Source organism: Neolamprologus brichardi, chromosome 14 (genome assembly GCF_056152115.1).
Source record: "Neolamprologus brichardi isolate AB-2024 chromosome 14, ASM5615211v1, whole genome shotgun sequence".
Taxonomy (NCBI): Eukaryota; Metazoa; Chordata; class Actinopteri; order Cichliformes; family Cichlidae; genus Neolamprologus; species Neolamprologus brichardi.
In genome coordinates this window covers 31,290,887-31,314,612 of record NC_142117.1, presented here as the reverse complement: position 1 = coordinate 31,314,612, position 23,726 = coordinate 31,290,887, and the positions used below count along the sequence as shown (strand labels likewise).

General features: G+C 39.3%; 1 protein-coding gene across 1 annotated transcript; it reads right to left on the bottom strand.

Annotated features, from left to right (window-relative positions):
• Positions 1–515: 515 nt before the first annotated feature.
• On the bottom strand, positions 516–17,494 carry urb1 (URB1 ribosome biogenesis homolog). Its single transcript, XM_087851119.1, has 39 exons — positions 17,270–17,494; positions 17,010–17,149; positions 16,770–16,921; positions 16,549–16,678; positions 16,359–16,455; positions 16,201–16,286; positions 15,998–16,123; positions 15,753–15,883; positions 15,476–15,671; positions 15,257–15,394; positions 14,991–15,164; positions 14,785–14,911; positions 14,553–14,675; positions 14,345–14,457; positions 14,144–14,263; positions 13,657–13,773; positions 13,394–13,532; positions 13,147–13,305; positions 12,345–12,544; positions 12,040–12,258; positions 11,779–11,964; positions 10,858–11,698; positions 10,562–10,766; positions 10,285–10,471; positions 10,153–10,211; positions 9,883–10,067; positions 9,687–9,797; positions 9,543–9,606; positions 9,289–9,457; positions 8,168–8,270; positions 7,917–8,077; positions 7,710–7,821; positions 7,397–7,503; positions 7,020–7,163; positions 4,941–5,050; positions 4,603–4,809; positions 4,200–4,441; positions 3,051–3,629; positions 516–1,315 (listed from the first exon to the last, which is right to left on the bottom strand). The coding sequence occupies exons 1-39, from the start codon at positions 17,394–17,396 to the stop codon at positions 1,134–1,136; spliced, it is 6,768 nt and encodes a 2,255-aa protein (XP_087707245.1). The 5' UTR covers positions 17,397–17,494; the 3' UTR covers positions 516–1,133.
• Positions 17,495–23,726: the final 6,232 nt, after the last annotated feature.

Here is a 23,726-nt window from a genome sequence, read left to right as displayed (position 1 = left end):
GTTAATGACAAGATGTCAAATACCACAGGCTGAAGGGCAGCCCCAAACCCTGACAGAGCCTCCATTTAAAAAAAAAAAAATGGCTATAGACACTCACTGTTGTATCTCCTCCTTATATTTCCACAATGGTTTGAATGAAAAATTTTACATTTGGATTTATCACACCATAAGACCTTTTGCCACTGATTTTCAGGACAGTTCTTGTGTAACTTGTCACATCTCAGCCTTTTCACTTCATTTTCCTTCCTTAAGAATGGCTTCTTGCCAGCAACCCTTCCACTGAGACGATTTCTAAAGGTCTTGGTGAGCAGTAGATGAACAAAACTGAAGGTTTAAATGCATCTCACAGGTCCTGTGTCATGTCATTTGTTGGTTTTTTCCCCCTGTTTTGCATGAACAAGACTAAAAATTACTAGATTTCTGGTTTCTTGCAAGCAAAATATGAAGAAATGTAGGGGTGGCCCAAGACTTTGGGACAGTACTCTACATAAAAATATGAACAAAAATCTTAGATGTCTTATTTTGATACATATGTCTTTAGTTTTACACTAAAGGAAACAATATCAAGAATTCCACCTGCAAACAAACCATAGCTTAACATAAGTTATGCTTCCATCCACATGCTCTTCCTTCTTTGTGACTTCCCAATACAAGGACAATAAATACACACAAAACCAGAAGTACCAATTTTTTTTAAAGATACAATTTAAAATGAGTCTTTTGTCAAGTTGTTTGTTATGTTTAGACAACACTAGTTTATCATTAAGTGAATTTTCTTTATACTTGAAAGATTCATAGGTCAGAATTAGGTGGCTTAACAAAAGATATTCCTATAAAAATATTAGGTACAAAGACTGGACTGAAAATGAATAATAAAGCAGCAAATTTCCAAAAAAAAAAACAAAAAACGGTGATTGAAGACACACACTTGCACGCACACTTGAGGTTAATGAGTTTAAAATAACGTTCAAATTAACAACAGATTTGTAAATCAACATTTTATGACAAGACGGTTTTACAAAAGTTTACAAAATATTTTAAGTCTATTTACAGGAAAAAAATGCAGCTGAATGTGAAGTCTCATTTGGTCTATTTTAAAGAACACATTAAGTGTTCACATATAATTTATATATTTAACTCTTCATGGTGATGATGTCATTACAGATGTCTCTTATGTCTGCTTTCTTCTGGGATGATTTCACTTTCTTGCATTTGGCTCCGGTCACCAAACTGACATGAGACAGGAAGAGATCAGCCGACGTGGCTCCACTCCACACCTCATGGATGTACAGTGACAGCAGAGACAATCCTGCTTCTGGAAACAAGAAAACAAGACATCAAACTCATTTACAAAACAACCTATTAAAACTTATTGTCACTTTGGGACTTTAAAGATACTGAAAAAGAAAATGTAAACATGTATTTACTTCTATATTTAAATGTATATTTTTACGTACGATGGATTCTACATCATGATTAAAATATGTTTGACAATATATATTATTATTGTAGGCTTTCTTTTTTTAGTTCATGCTTTGACAAATGTGGCAAATACAGAGTATCTAATCAATGTAGGGAATATACAGTTGAATTCATAACTTCATTTTGTTAAAAAACACCAAATATAGAATATTCAACCATTTCTTAGACCACCTGTCAAAAAAGAAAGAAAAGAATACTTAAGAAATCTCTAAAACATGTTTAAAACTAAATATTATGCTATTTATTAGGCAAAATCCTTTGGTCCTAACAGGAGTTGTCATTCTTGCTGGCATTGCAATCTCTTTTCTTACTAAGTTAATAGTTTCCAGCTGTTCTCAAAGACTTTGTTTGTGCAAACTATCTCTGAAGGATTCAAGTCTGGACTTTGGCTTGGTCAGTCCATCAGTCTAAATTCCTTTTTCTTAGTCAAATAATTTCTGCACAGCTTTCAAGTATGCTTGGGGTCATTGTCCTGTTGGTATGTGAGCCAAACAGTTTCTGTGCAAGAGTTTAAACTTAGATTCGTCCCTCCAAAGTACCTCTTTCCAGTTATCTACAGTCTACCATCTGTGCTCCTTGGCAAATCCGAGATGTTTCTGGATGTTTACAGGCCCCAATAATGTTTTTATACCAGCAGCTATTCTTCCTTTTAAGTCTTCTTTATTCAGTTGTCTGAATAAATTGTGGAAGTAATTGTGGAGACCTTCTCAGACTGATCTAGAAGCGTTTATCTCTACTTGAAGATCAACACCGGTCTTCCTTTTGTCTCTAGTACTTAAAATCTTAAGTTGATTCACATCCACTTCTGTAAGTTTTCATTTTCTGCTTCATTTTCTTCCTCTGGGCCTTTTCGTAAATACCAGTTCAGCAGTTGACTTCGGGGCATGCTTGACCTCACTGTGACAATAATTGCCCAGTATTGCCCTGTTTGTCTCAAAGACCATGCAGCACCACGAAGTGCAAACTTTTTCCTTTTCAGCGAGTTCTCAACATTTCACCGTTTCGAGCACGAGTGAGGAATTTCAAACATTTTTATTCCCACATTTGAGCTTCTCTGAGGAGTCAGAAATTAATCATTTAACCAGTAAAACGTTTTTTTCTCTTCTGGAATGCAAGTAAGCAACTCTAATTTATCATCTTAATAAAAAAAATAAAAATGTGCTTTACTATTGTTCCTTCCCTTTTATAAACCAGTAATTTTGAAAAGCCATGGCTAATAACAATAATTGTATTTAAGTCCTAAAAATATAATTTCAATTAAAGATATTTTGCATCCTGGCAGATTAAAAATGACAAAATAAACGACTCTGGTAATTACCAAAAGTGTAAAAGCAGTATGCTTTTGCCAGGGCTTCCATCTTTGTGTTCATCTTTTGTAAGTAATTATGTTTGTTAATCTAAGTTTCCTGCAGCAGCAGCAGCATTGTGACATCTAGGGACCGCCAATAATCTCAATTGTAAATCCTTTCATACTATATATGTTAACACTACATCCCACTTGTTTAACTGAGATAACTCATCAGTTACAATTACAGAATGAGGGTTTGGGAAAAGTAGCAGGCTCTTACCAAGTCTAGTCTGATCAAGTGTGGCCTCTGGGATGCAAGCAGAGACAACTGCCTGATGCAGCTCTGGAAGGTTGCCTTGGATCTCTAGCAAGGAGATCATAATCTTGGTGAAAAGCTGTAAGGTTCCTGCTCTTGCTGAAATGCTGGAGTGACACTGAGCTTCAAAGGCCTGATGGTAGAGCCGAAGGAGGTCCGCTTTCAAGCCAAGATCAAGCAGCACAACATCCGCAATTTTTGTGTGTTTGATCACAGCCTTTTCAAGCCAGAGCAAGAATTCTTTTGCCCTGTTTTCATCATACGAGTCCTCCACCAAGCACCTCAGGGACCACTTTGTAACCAGGTGCGCAGTAATCCTGGTCAGCCAGCTGGGATCCAGCTTGTCTGTTGGCAGAGCTGGCTGAGGTTCAGAGAGTTGGAAAGCAGGCTCCCAATGAACAAAGATACTGGTGAGGTAAAGTTTACACTCTGTCAGAAGACTCTTATCTTCATTTTCGGTCTCTGTGTCTTCTGCCAACTTTTCTTTTCGCATATAGACGTGGGAAAGGGAGCTCTTAACTCGGGCCTTATCCTTTCTCATCCCTAAAGAGGAATATGGACAAAACGATATACAATGTGACAATGCAATATAACAAAACTCTAAATTTTCCACTTCTTTATAAACATGACACTTGTTAAGCCTGATTTTTATTGCTGTTCTTTCGTCAGCCGTTCCCTTTGCATTTACTTTTAACTCTAAGGCCAAGTTTCTGAGTTTGGCTGCAAATCAGGCACATTCATGAAACCATATAAATATCAAATATGAAGTATCTACTATTTAGAGATAGCACTTAGAGTAAGTAGTTATCAAAGCTACACAAAGTAAAGATATTACAAAGTATCTTAATCACAACTGCAAACATGGGTATAAAGTGGGTCAAACCACATTTTTATGCCAGTTAGTTTCATTCAAACACCTCTTATATGTTTATCATGTTCATGCTGTTAAGTTTCAACTGGTAGTTTTTTAATTAGCTGTTTAAATAAGGATTTTTTAGGGTTGAAAAATGATCAGTATCTCCTTTTCCATTATGGGCTTGGAGGATGTCCATCAAAGATTACCGTGGCAACTGTACACGAGTCTGTATATTAGAATTTGTTAAAAGCACTCACCCATCACCTCCTTCACTTTGTGCTTTTCTGACAAGGCTTGTATTTGGGTAAGAAGTTCTGTATTGTGGGACGAGGAGGCCCAGCAGTGAAGCAGAGCGAGGGCTTCGGTGCAGGACAGAGGCTGTGGGTGGAGCGTGAGCCGGTCTGCCTGTTTGCTTACATGGAGAGCAGTCGCACGATGCTTCAGCACAGAGCAAAGAGTCTGTAGAAACAAGCTGAGCTGAGCAGCCTTCAAACCCAACCTGTCAGAAGGAGATGAAACAATGACATCTTTCATCAAAAGACAGTTAACATTTACTGGACATCTTAGATTTCATCACTGCACGTGTGAATAAAAGTTTTGGGTAAAGTGCCCGAGGTGTGGACTTTCTAACAGCCCTGAATGATGGCTGAGACACGTTACCCGAGATGTCTCGTGATAGTTGACGCCACACATAAGAATTCACTGATGAGTGGCGGAGGAAGACATTTCACGAAGCTCTGAGGTTTCTCCTCAGCAGATAAGGAGGTCTTTGCTTCATCCACCTGCTTCTCCTTCTGCCCGAGGGCCGTAAACCACAGCACATGAAACAGATCGATGATGGCGCACAGCAGCTGCCAATCCAGATTCCTGTCAATTAAAAACAGACATATGTAACAAATATGTAACTGATGAAAATCATCATTAAAATATCAAAATAGAAATTAAAATATCAAAATAAAGAACCAAAATTTAACAGCAAACCTTAATTTAAGGCTCACCTTTTTTCAACTATTTGCATTATCCAGGTTAGGAGCCCAGAGGTCTTGGTGAGGTTATGCGCCGCTTTGGTCACATGAGCAGCCTGACACAACACCCTGATGATCTGTGCCTAAAAAGTGAGAAATACATGTACAAGATATTCTTATTTTTCCTGTTTGTGTACATTTCAGAGAATCACGCACCTTATCCTCAATAATGTGTTCGTTTTCAGAACTTTACGGTGGTACTTTCTGATCTCTTTCTTCATTATGTGAAGGATTTGGCTCTATAACAGACTAGTGTAATGAATAACTATCTTATTATTGGTGTTTTTCATTATACGCAGTAATAGCTGAGTAATGTGTAGTCCATTCTGCACAGAGTTGTTATAGTTTTTCTATTTTCTATTGAGTTTTTTATCTTGTTTTGATTTTTTTTTTAAAATTCATTTTAGCTTCAATAGGTTTTCAGAGTGGGTTTGCTTGTTTCAGGTTAGTTTTTAGTCCTCAGACGTCAAATGCTGATGGGGTATTGTCGTCACCTCAGCCGGGACGAACAAGTGTAAATGCGATAACTTGAGAACGAGGTGAAGTATGAGTTCAAATCTCAGTGACCTCGACCTCAAGTTCAGAGGTCAAGTTTTCTGAAAATTCTGTGAATGCGTTAACTCAAGAAGAAAGTCACCTAGGATTTTCATATTCATACAATAGGTGCATCTACTAGGAGGCTGAGGGGTAACACTGGTAACTGCTAGTACTTTTATTATTTGAAAATGTTTAGTTTTACTTTCAATTTTATCAATTGTATCAGTTTCAGCGTTAGTTCAAGTCCTTTTCTTTATTAATATCACAGCAGTTATATGCTAATGGTAGCATTTAGTATGGCTATTACAATAAAAACAACTTTTTGAAAGCAGCTAACACAAAGTCACACATCCATAGTCACAAAAATTGATCAAGGGCTCATCAGACAACTTAATTATATTAAGTAAATAACAAATTGTGCCAAACTAACATTATATTCTAAAACTAAGGATATTTATTCTATATTTTTATTTTAGTTTTCCAAGTTCAAAAGGATTATTTCAGTAGGTTTGTTTTTTGTTCTGCATGCAAACTAATTTTCTAATCTTTTCGAGCCCCAAAAACAACAGTTTCCTGAATCCACCGGGTACAGCATGATGTTTTCTTTCCTTCTCATCACACAAAATAAGTTGCTGGGTGTGCAAAGAGGCAAAAGCAACTGCATTAAGTTGGCCCCAGAGATCCACCTGAATAGTGAACTCCCCCAAAGCTGGCAGCAAAGGGGTCAGATTTGAACAGTTTGCTAGAAATGACTGAAATCACAGCAGCTCATTTGCTCCCGATCTCACCATATTCTTAGCATCCTCCTCTATCACACCAACCCTGTACATATCCTCCTTTAGTACATCCATAAACCTTCTGTTACAGAAGTGACTATAAAATAGATTCAAGGAGAAAGCACATGTCCTAAAGACACAGGAATATGTTTGACATCTAGAACATAGATGGATAAATTCCTGTTTGAACGACGTGGTAATGTGGAAACATTTGAGTGTACCATGAGTCGTCTGAAATGGTTTTCAACCAAGAACCAATTAACCAGCAAATCCTAATCTTATTCTATGTAGAATCATATTATGCACTTATACACGTGTGAAACTGGTTGCTGTAGGGGTTGAATTTAAGAACATAGACATCAAGTCTTGCTTAGAAAGAAATTGATAGCATGGTAAATATTTTGACACAAATCTATGCTCTTGGAGAAAACTGTATCAGTGAGAGCATATTCACATAAATCAACAAGAAAGACAAGCTCACTGTCATGCCAAACCTTGAACAGTTACAGATATAAAAATGCTGTCAGGAGAGAGATTAGTGAGACAAAACAAACCATAAAGGCCCTAGTTGATCTGAAAATGTCAATCTATCACCCAATAGTAATACAAAAGTTTGAAAGGCTCAATCTTCCTTTAGATTTAACTTTTTTAGGACATATTGTCTTGATCTAAAATGAAGATTTCCTCAAAACGCAACTAGAAAAAATGGTGACACAACTACAGACAGACAAGCGTGTACCTGGAAGTGTTCATCACACAGAGGGCTGCTGCTGAAGCCTAAAAGGATCTGAAAGATGCCTTGCTGGTTGCACAGGTCATAGCAGTGTCCATCTTTCATCCCTTGCTCCAGCACGCTTACAATCCACTCACGTTCCACCTTGTGCTGTAGAAAGAAAGAAAACACAAACAGTCACGACTCCCACGTCTTTCAACCCTTCACAAAAACAGATAACAGTCTAAAAAAAAGGCCTGAGCTAAGCAAACAAACTGATAAAGGTTGCTCATTCAAGAGGAGTTTATTTGGACAGTCATTTAAGTTCAAGGAAGCGTCACCAATCACGTTTAATACCAGACGGCACCAGAATACAAAAACAGTGTTTTCACCAGTTTCTTTACCTCCAAGTCAAAGCTGTAGAAAAGCTTAAAAAACTCAGGGACTCTTCTGAAGTCCAAACTCTGGTGGGATAGCAGAAATCTGTTCAGCACCACGTACATGTGGTCCTCTGGGAAAAGCGAACAAACATGTGAAGGTCAAGGATTCTTTTGTTATTACAGGAGAAGGTAGATAGAAAAACAAGTGCAAACCATGACTGTGATTCTTATTCAGGATAGATTAGCCTAAAACCTACTTTCAACCTAAAAAGCATCTCTTAGTAAATAATAAGGGTTATGTTAGCAGAAAGATATTCAAGTTTTCAGGGTTACACACCAGGTTTGAGCATCTGCTGAGCCACTTTGGTGATGTAAGTGGTCATGACAAATGGGAGTCTTTGATTCTGTTGCTGAATTCCATTTTTTACCATGTCCATCAAGTAGAGCAGCTGTGAGACAAAAACAAGCCTGTCAGTGTTTCCAAACACACAACATTTACACACACACACAAACACACACACATAAGATTTCTCTAATATTTTACCTGTCTCTTTTCTCTGAACTGAGCACCCTCCAGATGTTGGTAGAAGCAGCTAAGCACGTGGTACGCTGCCGCCCTCACCTTTGGATCATAGCTACTCAGGGCCATTACAGTTACTCCAAGAGCGTGGCTGGATACAAACTTCAGGCAGTCAATAACACATTCTGTCAAAGAGGAGGAAATATGCAACAGATATAAGAAGTGATCATTTAAACTAATTATACTGAGTGACGACAACCAGTGAAATATGATACCTGGCCGCAATATGGCGCTGAACAGAGGCAACAGAAAACACGGATCGTACAAATTCCCAAGGTCTTTCACTTTATTATTATTGTAGAGAGGCTCCGTGCTTTCCTGAGAGAGCGTAAGAACATGTACATTACACAAACATATAATGCAGTGTGTCATTTACCACTAATAGACACCGATCAGGCATAACCTTATCTTTTGCTGCCAGTGCAGCCCTGACCCGTCTGGGCATGGAATCCACTAGACCTCTGAAGAATCTGGTGGAGTCCATGTTAGCAACAGATCATTTAAGCCCTGTAAGTTTCAAGGCGGGGCCCCATGAATCAGACTAGTTTACCCAGCACATCCTACAGATGCTTGATTTGATTGAGATCTGGAGAATTCAGAGGACAATTCAAGTTTCAATCTTGTAGTTGTGCTCCTCAAACTACTCCTGAACCAAAGCATTTGTGGTGCATTATCTTGCTGAAAGAGGCCTTTTTCCATGAAAAACTGTACATGGTCTGGAACAATGCTTAGATAGGTGCTACGTGTCAAAATAACATCTAAATGGATGGCAGGACCCAGGGTTTCCCAGCTAAAGATTTCCCAAAGCATCAGACTGCCTCCGCTGGGTTGCCTTTTTCCCATAATGCATTCTGTTGCTAGGTGTTCCCCAGGTAAGTGATGCAGCTAGCCATCCGAGGTCCAGTTGTGATGCTCATGTGCCAATTGTTGGTGCCCCTGACAGCAGGCAGGGGTCAACATGGGCACTTTGACTGGTCTGCAGCTGTGCAGCCCAATACACCAATCTATGATAAACTGGGCATTCTGACACCTTTCTATCAGAAACAGCATGAACTTTTTCAGGAGTTTGACCTATAGAAGTTTATCTGCTGGAACGGAAATCAGGGACCAGGGATCAGAATTTGGCCCTTGCTAAAATCCACAACTGCCAATTTTTCCTCCTTCCACCAAATCAACTCTAGGGACAAAATGTTCACTTGTTCCCTCATTGATCCCACCCACTAACAGACGGCATGATAAACACATAATAAGTGTTATTCACTTCACAAGTCAGGGGTCATAATATTATGCCTGATCGGTGTAAATCTGAAAAGTAAATATGATGTAAAACATTAACCTGCGGGATGATTTTGCGCTGCTGTGGAAAGTGTGCAATAGTTTGCAACATCTTGTCAGGTTTGAGGAGAGCCAACAGGTCATCTGAGCTGGTCTGCTTCCACAGAGAAGCTCCCAGGCTTTTACTGGTCTTGTGGTGCTCCACTGCTGTTGGGCCCCACAACAATGACCTGCAGTTGAAAACTCACACTGAGTTTTTGTATTAAACAAGCACACTTCTAGCATTTGGAACATAAAAAGATGAATTCAACCTACTGGAACTTCAGCAGGCTGACTTGATTTCTTTCATATTCCTGAAGAAGCAGCAACAATTTTTGATCTGCAAAACAGAAGAAGATATAAGAGGATAAGACAACAATAAAAACGCAAAAAAAAAGAAAACAGGTTTTCTTATTTTACCTGAAGTACTCAGCGTAGCTCCGTATGCTCCCAAAAGTACAACAAAATGATTGATGTTGCAGACACTTGGGCTTTTCTTCACCAGACAGAGTAGGAGGAATACCAACTCTTCTAAAATGACAACAAATGTGTGTATTTGTGATTAATTTGTGATTTGGAATCTTTTTAAAAAAAAAAAATCTTTATTGCATTGTACCTTTAATCTGGCAGCTGTTAGACTCTTCAGAGTCCAGCATGGTGGGCAGGAACAGAGAATGGCTGGAGATCATTGTGTAAAGAGTGGGTAAAGGTATCAGGTCTTTTTGAACCTCAGTGCCACAATACATCACTTCCAACAGGCTGCTCAGAGTGTTCAGGAAGTGGTGATCTCTGTAGCGATATCTGAAAGATTTAAGAATATTTTACAGTCACTCAGCAAAAGTTCTGAAACATTAAATAGCAAAATGGATTTAAATAGATAACCTACTTTAGTCCATTTTTGACAAAATTGTTCCACTCAGATGCAGTGATGTCTTCTTTGGGTATCTGTATAAAGAAAGTAAGTTAGGAAATGCAAAAAGTTTAAAACTTACAAAATGTATGCGTGAAGTAAACCCACTAGAACTCGCTGTAGTCTTTTTAAGATGCTGTGCTCCTGCTCTAATGGGGAAGTAGCCTGATCTTTCGAGTGACTGTAAGAGGCAATGAGACACTTGATAGCTGCAGTGGCGACAGACTTCCTCCATTTTTCCTGTTCTTCTGGGCAATCAGCCAGCTTGTCACTGATAACATCTACTAGTTGCCATCTGAAAGAGCAAAGAATATTCATCAAATACATTTTGACAGGATCGTTTATTTATTTTTTGTAGTTTTGTAGTGTATAATATAAATTTCACCTTTCAAAACTGTCCACATTTTGAAGAGCACTGGGAAGACTGTTGATCAAATCCCTGATGTCCTTGCTGTTTGCAGAGAGCTTTATCAAACTGCCTAGAGTTTCCGTAAGCTGGGCTCCGGACTCCTCTGTCAAGTTTCCCAGAACACACTGGGAGAACTTGGCAAGCAACACTTGCTTCAAGGCTTTCAAAATGTCTTTTTGCACTATGAAACAACAGCAGCCAAGCATATCTCAATTAGTATATCTATAGCAATACGAGATAAAAGAGTAACAATTATTGGTTTCAGTACGTACCATCTTTGGGTCTGGCTGGGTCCTCTCTGCTTGCCACACGTAAGTACATATTAATCAGTGGAAGGAAGGCTTCTGATTGGTCAGAAAGCTTCTCCATGTTTTCAGGTTCAAGACACCACATCTCAAACCGGAGCCGGTGAGTGGAGCAGTTCTGCAGCAGGAGAGAGCTGATAGCCAGAGAGTCTGAGAGTGGTCTTTGGAGACAGTGCAACAGCACATCTGTGTGGAGGAGCTTTGCACTGCTTGGCTCACTGGATAGAAACTGGAGCAAGAATGCCTCCAGTGCAGGCTTGGAACAGGACAGCAGCAGTGTGCCCAGACCAAAGAGGTGTGCCTGTGTCAGAAATGTGCCATGGTCCTGGGAGGCCGTATATTTACACTCTGTGAGGATCTGTAGAGCTGCCTGACCGTAAATGCTGAGCTCAAAATTTGCCCCCTTACTGCTACTGGGGGAGATGAGGCTGTTGTGTGGGAGGAGAAGCAACTTGGAGACAACTTCCCTCAAATTACTGGAATCCATGTAGTTGTGCAGAGACAGGAGGCTCTGGAAAGTTCTGGAGTGTTTCTTTGCCGGTTTAGAGCCCTTCTCCACCAATTCCTGAAGAGCAGCTCTTTCTAAAGCTCCCATGTAACTCCTCAGAAGCTCTAGATGATTTAGTTCTTGAAGAACAGGGGCACAGAGCTTCAGGAGGACCAGAATATTATCTGTCATCAGTGAACACAAGTGCTTAAGTCTGACAGGGTTTAGAGAGTGAGGAGGCATGGCAGATAGCTCCAGAGCCAGAAACCACTGCTCCAGATATGGATGCTTGAAGATGGAGCCAAGAGCTGAAAGAAGGATCTAAAGAAAGAGAGTTTCATTAAAAAAAATCCTTCACTCCAAAAAAGGAGAATATTGCAAAAACGCATTATTTTTCTAACCTGCTGAATATTAACTTCAACTGTGGAGGACTGGTTAAGTTCCAGAAAGAGGTCTGATTCTTCTTGGGATTTCACTACAGCTAGTTCAGAGTTTTTTGCCTCCTGAAAGCCTTGGAGCTTGATCACCATCTTTTCGAGTATTTCCATGAAGGTCCTCAACACGGAAGCTCCTACGTCTTTAGAGAACTGTGAAGAGGGAAATGATGCACTGTTTGCATATTCAACAATGTGCGTAGTATGGGGCTTGTTTTGCGCACCTACCGTTCCAAAGTTTTCCACAGTTGATCTGATGTAGAGTAATATCTGCTTGATTGCAACTGGAAACTCTCCCAGAGAAAAGGAAGCTAGAGCTTCTTCTGCACTTTTCCTGAAGGTATCCTTAAGCAAAGTGCCTGGACCTTGGATGTAGGCAGCTTTCATCAGTGCAGTGTATGATGTTTGATCTGATAATCCTTTTGCATGGCATTCAGAAGACTGGAACTAACAAAATAAACAAGAGTATTAGTCCAAACACTATGTCTAACCATGTCTGGTTAGGCAATCTCGTTGTATCACTAAAAACCCACCAATTCTTCACGGCACTGCTGTGGTAGCCACTTGGAGTAATACTGATGAAAACATACAATGGCTGAATGAGGAGAGGTAAAGCATTCAGAGGAGACAAACTCTTTATCGTACTGCAGCAGAGCCAGACAGAGAGGGAGCGGCTCTCTCTGACAGTGCAGCACATCTGAGAGCACTGCAGCCAAGTATTCATATACCATCCCTAAGAGACACAAAGACAGATGGTTACAAACATCATAGATCACAGTACATTTACTTTTCAATCAAAGTGTCCATGAACAGAATGGGTAAATGTCTTTTTAAACATTAATTACAGGCTATGGGCCAGATTCACTAAACTGGGTTTTGGCAACAACAAAAGCAACATCCTGGACCTTGAACAACAACAAAAGCCCATAATGTATTTACAAAGAGAGCGCAGTGATTGCCAATATTACAAGAGATGGGAACTCAGAGATTTTGTTGCAAATGTGTTTGTTGGAGATTCTTTCTCAAAGTGAAAAATACAGGAATAGAATATTTAAATCAAGCAAATTAAGTTCCTAAAGTTTGCGACACACAGTTTAGTACTAATTACAGCGATATTTAATGCGGAGAAAACATCTTATTTTTTGAGCTTGATATTGAAATGAACTGACTGTGCCTGTGATTGCACTCGCATACAATTTTATCATGTTTAGTAAATCTGGCCCTATATTTAAAGTTGTACTTCTTATACTGCATAACAATTTTCATGCTCTAAAAGTTTTTTTTTGCAAATTTGTGATTTCACTCTTTGTCACAAGTGAGGCGGAGGTCCTTTACCACTATCTGCTGGCAGCTTGTTTCGGGCCTCCAGGGTAGCAGGTACCAGGGCACTGAAGGGGAAGGTTTGCATGATGAGATCTTCACTTACAGCTGGGCCGAACTCCTCCAACTCACCATCACTGGCCTCCATAATGACATCGAGCATGTCTATGACATCTGAGATGAAAAAATAAAAAGCATAAACATTCACGGACATACTTGAGCCCTGAAGAATTCAGCGTTGATTCCACATTTAAATGCTGACCATCTATGTGAGAAACTGGGACACTGGCTGTGTCACCTTCCTGGCTACTCAGATTCGCTTGCAGATAACCTGCTTCCTGGACCAGGCTGGCCACTTTATCTGTGTATTCATAGGAACTGCACACCAGTTTAACCAACACCTAGAGCAAGAGACAGATTTTAAGAGTTAATTATCAGGCATAAGGATTAAAACCTTTATTTTGTCCAACCTCCAATATGACGGTTATGTAGAAACGTAGGGAAAAAAAAAACTGGAAGACTTACCCACTCCAAGAACTGAATAACAGTTTCTTGCTGGTTTGGCTCTAGTCTGGCCAGCTGTTCAAGCCAGAGCTCAAGCTCAGTCCAGGTGTGCTCGAACACACCAGTGTCCTTTAGTACCTAAATACAACACAGGACACCAATTGCTTTAGCAGTACTGCTGGAGGAAATTTGTCCACACGAATATAAACCTCTTAAAATAAAATCCTTAAAAGACTTTAGCTTAAGCTGCTCTGATTTCATTACCTTAAAAAAATTCAATGGAGGATTGAACTGTACCCTACAAAAGATAAATATCTGCTAACATACATAAATATAATCCCTCCAGGAATGATGCCCTCGTATATAAAAATATAACATGCTTACAGTTTGTTTGCCCAAGTGGACCAATCTTGAATAAATAAGCACTAATTCAAATATCTAAATATATACAGTATGTCTCATATAATGCAGACTGAAAGCACAGAGGAAAAGGCAAAATGCTCCTTACTTTTAGAACAAGCATCTGTGTGGAGGCTTTCAGGTGGCTGCTGCTGCTGCTCACAAACATCTTGAGAAGCAGGTAAAATACTGATTTCTCTCCAGATGATGAATCTTTATCTGCAGCACCCTGTAAAAACAGAAAAACTATTTAGAATAGATGTGTTTTAAACCAAAAATAAAAATAAATCGGAGAATTTGACTTCCTTACCTGCATACGGAACCAGGAGAATTTGCTTGCGGGAAGATCCAAGGCCAACTGCAGTACGTGGTGCTGCAAAACTGGGGGGACTTCCTCCTTTATTCCTTTCTCTGACACAATGCCTGGACAGATAAAAACCAGTGTCAAAAGCCATTTATTGGAAAAAATAAGCTTTAAAAAAGCAAAAGTTGGAGCTTAATAACGCCAAAAACATTACCCTTTAAAAGCTTGCTGAAGTCAAATTTGCACTGGCTAACCAGATGCGGCACCACTTTCTGGTAAAGACATATGAGCTGAAGAATCAGAGCCTTCAGCAAAATGACCTCAGCTGTATCTTCAGCTGTTCCAAAATAAAGCACACAAGACAATCAACTCAGATCCTTTTGGGTTTTTTAAAAAAATAGGATTAATTGGAATAAACAATAATCATGTACTGTGAATGCTACTACCAGGCACTTGGTATTTAGTCAGTTTAGCATCCCCTTCGCTTTTATCCTTTTTTTCTTCAGAGCCAGCTTTTTCCTTCTTGCTAAGTGACTGCCACTTTTCAATTATGCTTGTCATGTCAGGCAAAATCTGGAACAGAGTATGAACAATGATTCGAGCCTTTAAAGGTGGATCATTTGCTTTTATTAAGGGACTTTCCTGAACCTACCTTGCCGAGCATCTCCCTGTACTGCTGCACTAAATCCTCCATCATCTCAGCAGTGTATAGGTCTGAGCTGCACCACACAGACTTATCCAAAAGATACTCTATGTTCTTACTGGCTCTTTTCAAGATGAAATTGACCACCGACAGGGTTGTAAGGTGTGCTCCTGTATTAGCAAGCTGTCAAATCAGAGAAGACACATTTAAGTCAAAAAAAGGTTTTCAGTCTTTACTGCAGTAATAAGTTTATTTTATGAGGCTCAGTCACTTACAATAAGGCCCTGTGTGAAGAAGCTCTTGTTGCAGACTGGAGGAAGAGATATCACCATCACCATGGAGAGCAGGCGAGGCAGAGGGATGACCTCCTGAGTTTGAAAGACTGTGGAAATCTCTGGCTGGGCCTCATAGATCTGATATAGAAATGCAAAGGTGACGATTACCATCTAAAACTGATAAGATATTATCTTAACACTTTTACCACTGACAGTTACCTTTTTAAGAAGCTTCACATTGTCTTGCCAAGTAGTTTTGAGGCGCGGAGCATATGCATACTGAGTCTCCTTGAAGTATCTGGACAAAATATCGGGGGTAGCTTTCAGCACATTCACCACCAGATCTGCCACCAGTTCATCCTCAGTCGCCTGTTTCAGCCCCACCAAAAACTGGAGCAAAACAATGTTACCAGGCCTGCAAAGAGGTAAAATCCAGTGATCCACATGAGAAGTTCTCAGAAAAGGACAATGTGAAATTGGAATGTTAATGCCTTACCTGCCAGCTGTGCCAAAGCTGACATCATGAAAGCTGATACCATGCTTACGGGAGCAACACAGATCAAGCAGGAAACTGTGAGCGAGTTCCCGGATGACTGTCATCCCAGAAAGCTCAGTGTTTTCCGACATCTTAAAAATATCATGTAATTAAATAAAAATGTTACTTGGACATGTTAAAGTAAACTGACCTGACGCAATCTTTGTTTCTTTTGACACAAAACAGCAAAACAACAAGCGACCTACTCTGTCATCATCCACGGTTGCATCTGCAATCCCATTCCATTTATACAGCGACGCAATGCTGGCCAACACAGCAGGTGTGAAGAAACGTACTTTCTGTGTTTTACTGATGGCTTTGTTTAGAACAACCTACAGAAAGACAGAAAGGAATACATCTTATTACTAAATCCATGATCTGATCTCAAATGTCCTGGACTAATACTTACTTTAGTTTTTAATGTGGACAAAATCAGGTTGACTGTGGACATCCGGTCCTCCTTCAGACCTGTATTCAGGATCACTGGCAGGAGTTCTAACACACCAAATGAACATGTTACTCACAGACAGTCCACTGCATAAATTATAATTTATATCTAAATATTACCTTTGATTTCTAATATTTGTCCGACTGTTGTGTTATCACCAGACACCACAAAAGAGAGCACAAACTGGATAAAAGCCTGGCGGACATCAGGTCTACCCTGTAAAATTATAATATTCAGAAAAGATTTATCTACAGAATAAGACTAATCTGATGCACATCATAAACCCTGTGGACAAATACTGCATCGCACCTGCTTATCCTTCATCTTTGCCAATCCAGACAGAAATTTGTTAATGTGAAGGTGACTTAAGACCTCTCTGGCAGCTTCTGGACCCTGGGTGACCAAGGCGCACAGAAGACCGAGACACTGGCGGATGAACCTGTGTTCAAAGGGAAACAACATTGTTTTTTTTGAGCCAGAATGATTTTAAACTGAGTGTCATTGTGCTCTACTGAAATCCACAAATCAACCTGTGGTTTGCTGAACGGAAAGACCCCTGCAGGAGTTTCATGTAGCTGAAAACGGTCTTCTTCACAATGGCATTGCCGACCATGTTGAAATGGGAGAGGTCACTGGCTGTCCTTAGAAGGATCGCCTCCAGGCTCCCAAAAATCAGCATCATCTGTACAGAAACACGATCAGAGTTTAACTCAGAAACCTCAGAAAGAGTGAGCCGGGCCAGAGCCGTCCGCTGAGAAACTAAAACTTACCTCACTCTCTACGTGTTTTTCTCCTTCGAGCAATTTGAAGATCTCTGCACACTCCATGGAGATTTTAATATAACCTTCAACCACATCGTACAGGTCGGACCGTGGCAACTTCTTAGCGGTCGATATAAACTTCTCCAGTCCTGGAGACGAAAAAAGGAGGGGGGCAAAGGCGGGATGCCGATAAAACAATGCATAGTTGACTGAATGCATAACACAATATTATGACTTCAAGCTGATGATTTGTACATACTATCACTCACCCTTCATGGCTATAGTCGGGTCCTTCAGCATGGCTTTAAAAACTGTCCCATTGAACTCCGGAATCGTTTCTTTTTTCCGCGGAGTGTCTGACTCAGCAGACTCGTCGTTGCGCCGCTTTTTACCCATTTTGTTATATACAAACAACAATTAAGACTGACGTGAGTTTTTTATGCACTATCCTGCCATGTGAGCGTTGTCACAGCACCCACGTTGCTCTGTAAACAGAACGCGGTACAACGGAATTGTCATCCGACCAGAAACGTTCGCTATTGAAATTTAGTTCCGCATTATCATGTAAGTTACTTCAAATAAAATGTATTTTGTCTCCTTCGTCTTTTACATAAAGCACATGCACATTTCATAAAATTTGCGACATTTGAACATGTAAGAAAACCAGTTAGCTTATTCTTTTATACTGTCTGCCTTTAGCTTGACGGCTAGGTGTGAAAACTCTCTTAGAAGTATTTTTAATAGGCCTATTCAAGATTTTAATATTCAAGAGGGCACCGGTCTACAACACTTTTGATCCAAATCTTTCACTTTTGCCTTAAGTCACACACACACACACACACACACACACACACACACACACACACACACACACACACACACACACAGAGAGAGAGAGAGAGAGAGAGAGAGAGAGAGAGAGAGGGGGGGGGGGGGGGGGTGCTTAAATATTAAAGAATTTAAGAAAGCTAGAAAACTCTTCATACCACCAGGCACTGATTTAATCATGTAATTCACATTTTCTTACAGGCTACAAGTTTTAATCCGATCTGCAGAATTTTGCTCAAGCTTGAATTATTGAATGTTACAATAATGAAGCCTGTCACCAATCAATGATTAATCCCTCCCCAGATGTCATCTTGCACTGGGATCACACCAGCAATAGTTCTTAGACCACATCCATTTTTCAGACTTGGTCTTATTTGGATGTCTACTTCACACCAGTAATTCTTCTGAGTCTTGCACAGTTATTACACTGTGGTTGACAAAATTAGTCTATAGACACACATATACACATACTGTCAGTGATGTAAAGATCTGCGAGTACTCAAAAAAACACCTTCCAGGATGGTTCTGACGACAGTGGGTGTATTCAGGATGAGATTTTGTCATTGCACGAGAAACACAAACTCAAGATAGGCAGAAAGATAGAAACCCCTTTTTTTCTGCTCCATTTAGTGCTCGCACATTCCACCATCCACATGTGTTTGTGGTTGTCAACACATAGCATTGCTAGCATGCAAAATCCAGTCATGAAAGTGAGCAGGTTGAATTCAAATAGGTGAAATGAAAGATTTGTGTAGTCTGGACTACAAAGAAGAAGTAGAGAAACCCATGAGGGATTGGCCCTCATGCTGTGTATGAGTTTTCCATCCTTTTCATTTATGCATGTTTGCAAATCCTCATGCAGACTAGCTCTACCTGCTGCTTAAACTTGTGGGGTCCAAGAACTCTCCGGCTTTGCAAATGCTGCAAATCCCCTGCAAGATACACAGTTTCCAACAGCCTTTATTCTAGTTTTTTATATTTAACTAAAGCATAATAAGTTAGGGAAAACACACATTTTGCTGAGCCATGCAGACATAGTTGTGGCTTAGATTTGTATCCTATTTAAAGTGTATCTGGTTTTTAACCACAGTGGTGCCTTTTCTCAGTTATTCTCTCAGCAAACTTTTGCAGACGCTGCCTAAACAGATCTAAAAGCTGACTTTGATGTGATAAGTAACCAGTGCTATAGGTTAAAATGAGCTATGTGGTCTGAATATCCTATTTTGTCACATGGTGTTTGATTTGCAGCCTTCCCCTCTTGTTCAGCGTCTATTCTTCTTGATTTGCAAAGAGAACATCCAGCAGTTCATCTGGTGGTTGAGCTCAATTCTTTCTCAGAATATCTGACATCCTCATAACACAGGCAGCATTATACATCACACATGATATGTTTTACAACACTAGTCTGCATTTCCAAAACCACACATCTGTTTTTGATGATTGTTGAGAAAGACAGCTATTATTTTTTTGTGGAATGAATTTGAATGGGATAGTAATATTTCACAAACTGGAATTTCAGCATAACATCTTGTGTAACTTGTGTTCCCACGAATATATTTAAGCTTAATCTTTTATTCAATTGCATGGCCAACAGGGGTCACCTTTGCCTGGTTTAAGAACTTGAATTTTTTGCACCGAATAATGACCTGCAGAATGACTTGCAGCCTGTTATTTTCTGCAGTGTTACTCCAGCTGATTTGATTCCAACTCACTGATGTACTCAAGTGAGACACCACAAAGATGGCACAGATGCTTTGTGATGAATGTGATATGACGTGTTACAGCACACTGTTTATTTTTTTAAACTGAATTAAAGAGCTCTTACTTACTTGTGCCCTCAGTCAAGGAAACAGGCCCATTATTTTAAACTCAAATTGAACAGCATTTAATTTTCAGTATTTACGAAACACCAGAAGTTGCTGGATCATCTTCCATCTTGCGCAAAACCACGACCAAACCTCTCTTTTATAATTTGTTTATTTATTTTTTTTATGTATAAAGTAATGCTTACAAGCTGATGCAACTTGTCAAAAAAGTGATTGTCAGCTTTTTTGGAGCTACAGACTGAACAGAATGTTTAGTCAACAAATGCCTTCAAGACATTGCAAAAGAAATAAAAACATAACCTTAATAACTGAGCAAGCATATTAAATAGTGACAGGTAATAAAAACAGAATTAAAATGAAAAATGAGCTAAGTATTCTGCTGACACTGTTTTACAAAAAAACAAATTAATAAAAAACAATCAAACAAATCAAAAAAGAACTCTGAAACTTTTCACACTGAGCATAAATTATGCAGCAAGATAAAGGTAACCCACCGGCCTCGACAGTCAAAAACAGTCTTTGAAATGTTGGTTTTTTTTCATGTGCAAATAAAGTTTGCATTAATTTACAGCAGGGACTCGTAAGGAAGAACATAATGGTGAATGTCTCATTATAAAGTAAAGAGAATGTTGATGTTAGAAACAATATTTTTTTAAAATTAAATGTCAGAATAATGACATAAACACTAAACATGTTTAATTGTATCCTCCATGGAAATGATCTTAATCACTTTGTGTTTTCTTGGATTTTTTCCCTTCTCATTGCTCAGTCACATATTGGAACCTGTGGAAATGAGAAATCTTGTGGTAGCTGAGACTATTTTAGGGTCAAAACAAACCTTTGTTGGCAGTAATTCTATTTCCTGGAAGTTTGAAGTGGCTTAAAGAAATATTTTAATACGTTTTCCAGGATTATGGCACACTGTTGATAGATAGCAACCTAAAATTTGATAATATTATTCATACAGTACCATGTAGTGCTTAGCTTTTGCTCCACTACCACCAGGACTGCTGTCCATTGATGGAGAGGCTTTGGAAAAGGGCATCTACGTTAGACACTAATGAAGAGAGAACTTAAAACTGACCCCAAGTGTTGCATTTCTTTTTGCTCTTGTTGAATATCAGTGTTAATATTCACAAAAAATTTAAAATATGATGACAGTAAGAAAAGACAGATGCTTTTTACATCAAAAAGGGTACATATGTTGACCTTATGGGATGGTGTATGATGCACAATTTGCTGTTCCATTCTGTTGAGATCTGTTGCTAAAGTGCTCTTATAGTGGAACCAGGCTATACTGGAGGGAGGAAGCAGGAGTGGCGCAGCTTCCCTCTCCACAAATGTTCTGTTTATTTTTGAATTTTTGGCCTGGAGTGCACCGTTTCCTAAAATACTATCTCTGTGAATCCAAATGGTGGGTGTACAAAGCCTGACATGACTTTGACAGGGATAGTTGGGCCTTTATAGCCTTTGGATGTTAGAGGCAAGGCAAGGCAAGGCAAGGCAAGTTTATTTGTATAGCACAATTCAACAACAAGGTGATTCAAAGTGCTTTACAGAGACATTAGAAACAAAAACAAATAAAAAGCATGATTTAAAATTGATTAAAACAAGCAAACAAACTAACTAATTAACAAACAAACAAACAAACAAAACAGTATATAAAATCAAAACAGATAAAATCAGGACAGTAGATAAAATCAGTAGTTAAAATGTAAGTTTTGAGTGCGGATTTGGTGCTTTATTCAAATGCAGCTGAGAACAGGTGAGTCTTCAACCTGGATTTAAATAAACTGAGTGTTTCAGCTGATCGGAGGCTTTCTGGGAGTTTGTTCCAGATATAAGGAGCATAAAAGCTGAATGCGGCTTCTCCGTGTCTGGTTCTGACTCTGGGAACTGATAAAAGACCGGATCCAGATGACCTGAGGGATCTGGAAGGTTCATACTGGGTCAGGAGGTCACTGATGTATTTTGGTCCTAAACCATTCAGAGCTTTATAGACCAGCATCAGAACTTTAAAGTCTATCCTCTGACGGACAGGCAGCCAGTGTAAAGACCTCAGAGCTGGACTGATGTGGTCCACTTTTTTGGTCTTAGTGAGGACTCGAGCAGCAGAGTTCTGAATGAGCTGTAGTTGTCTGACGGATTTTTTAGGTAGACCTGTAAAGATGCTGTTACAGTAATCAAGCCTACTAAAGATGAATGCATGGACTAGTTTTTCCAGGTCCTGTTGGGACATCAGATCTTTTATCCTTGATATATTCTTGAGGTGATAGTAAGCTGATTTTGTTATTGTCTTAATGTGTTTTTCTAAGTTTAGGTCTGCATCCATCACTACACCCAAATTTCTCGCCTGGTTTGTGGTTTTTAGGTGTATAGACTGAAGTTCTCTGGTGACCTGTAATCGTTTTTCTTTGGCGCCAAAGACTATTACCTCAGTTTTGTTTTTGTTTAGCTGGAGAAAATTGTGGCACAACCAGTCATTAATTTCCTCAATGCATTTACCAAGAGCCTGTACAGGGCCTCGGTCTCCTGGTGACATTGTGATATATATTTGTGTGTCATCTGCATAGCTATGGTAGTTTATTTTGTTGTTCTTTATAATCTGTGCCAGTGGGAGCATGTAAATGTTAAACAGAAGAGGTCCCAAGATGGAACCTTGGGGAACTCCACATGTGATACTTGTCTGCTCAGATGTGAAGTTACCTATTGATACAAAGTATTTCCTGTTTTCTAAGTATGTTTTGAACCAGTTTAGTACAGTTCCTGAAAGACCTGTCCAGTTCTCCAGTCGTTTGAGTAATATGTTGTGGTCAACTGTATCAAATGCTGCACTGAGATCCAGTAAAACTAAGACTGACATTTTTCCACTGTCTGTATTCAGACATATGTCATTAAACACTTTGGTCAGAGCGGTTTCAGTGCTGTGGTTCTGTCTAAAACCTGACTGGAAGGCATCATAGCAGTTATTCTGTTTTAAGAAGTAATTGAGCTGTTGAGAAACTGCTTTTTCAATGATCTTACTTAAAAATGGGAGATTTGAGATCGGCCTGTAGTTGTTCATTTGTGTCTTGTCGAGATTGTCCTTTTTTAGTACAGGTTTAATTACAGCCGTTTTTAGTGATTCTGGAAACACACCTGATAATAAAGAAAAATTGACGATCTGTAACAGGTCTGACTCTAAAGTCTTTGAGACCTTTTTGAAAAAACTTGTTGGCAGGACATCTAAACAGCAAGAGGAGGAGTTCAGTTGACCTAAGATGTCCTCCAGGTCTTTGCTGTTAATCGGGTGAAACTGTTTCATGGTGTTTAAACTGTTTTTCGGTGGACACAGTACATATTCTGGATCTGCTGTTGATGTACCAATTGCTTGTCTAATCTTTTGGATTTTTTCTGTGAAGAATTTGGCAAAGTCATTGCAGGCCATGGTCGAATGAAGTTCAGCTGCCACTGACACAGGAGGGTTTGTTAGCCTGTCAACTGTAGAAAATAAGACCCGAGCATTATGACTGTTTTTGGTGATGATGTCAGAGAAGTAGGACCTCCTTGCACTCCTCAGTTGTAAATTATAATTGTGAAGTTTCTCTTTATAGATGTCATAATGAACCTGGAGGTTTGTTTTTCTCCATCTGCGCTCAGCTTTCCTACACTCTCTTTTTTCATTTTTCACTAGTGTGGAGTTTCTCCATGGAGACTTTTTCCTTCCAGAGATAACCTTCACCTTAATGGGAGCAATTGTATCCATTACATTTAACATTTTAGCATTGAAGCTATTGACGAGCTTATTGACTGAACCTCTGGACAGGTCAGGTGTTAATGGGAAGACCTGGTTAAATATCTCACTACTGTATTCAGTTATACACCGTTTTGTGATCACTGCTGTTGATATATTTGTGTGGGCTGAGAGCAGGATGTTTTAGCCATGTGTGATCATGTCAGGACAGACGCCTTCTTAAAAGAGGAAAAAGGGGTAATTTACGATATTGGTCTTTTGCCACCATGTGTTGCACCACTCAGTAGTGATAGAAAAAAAACATGCAGAAACTGAGCAAAGCACAACTTTGCTGAAAAT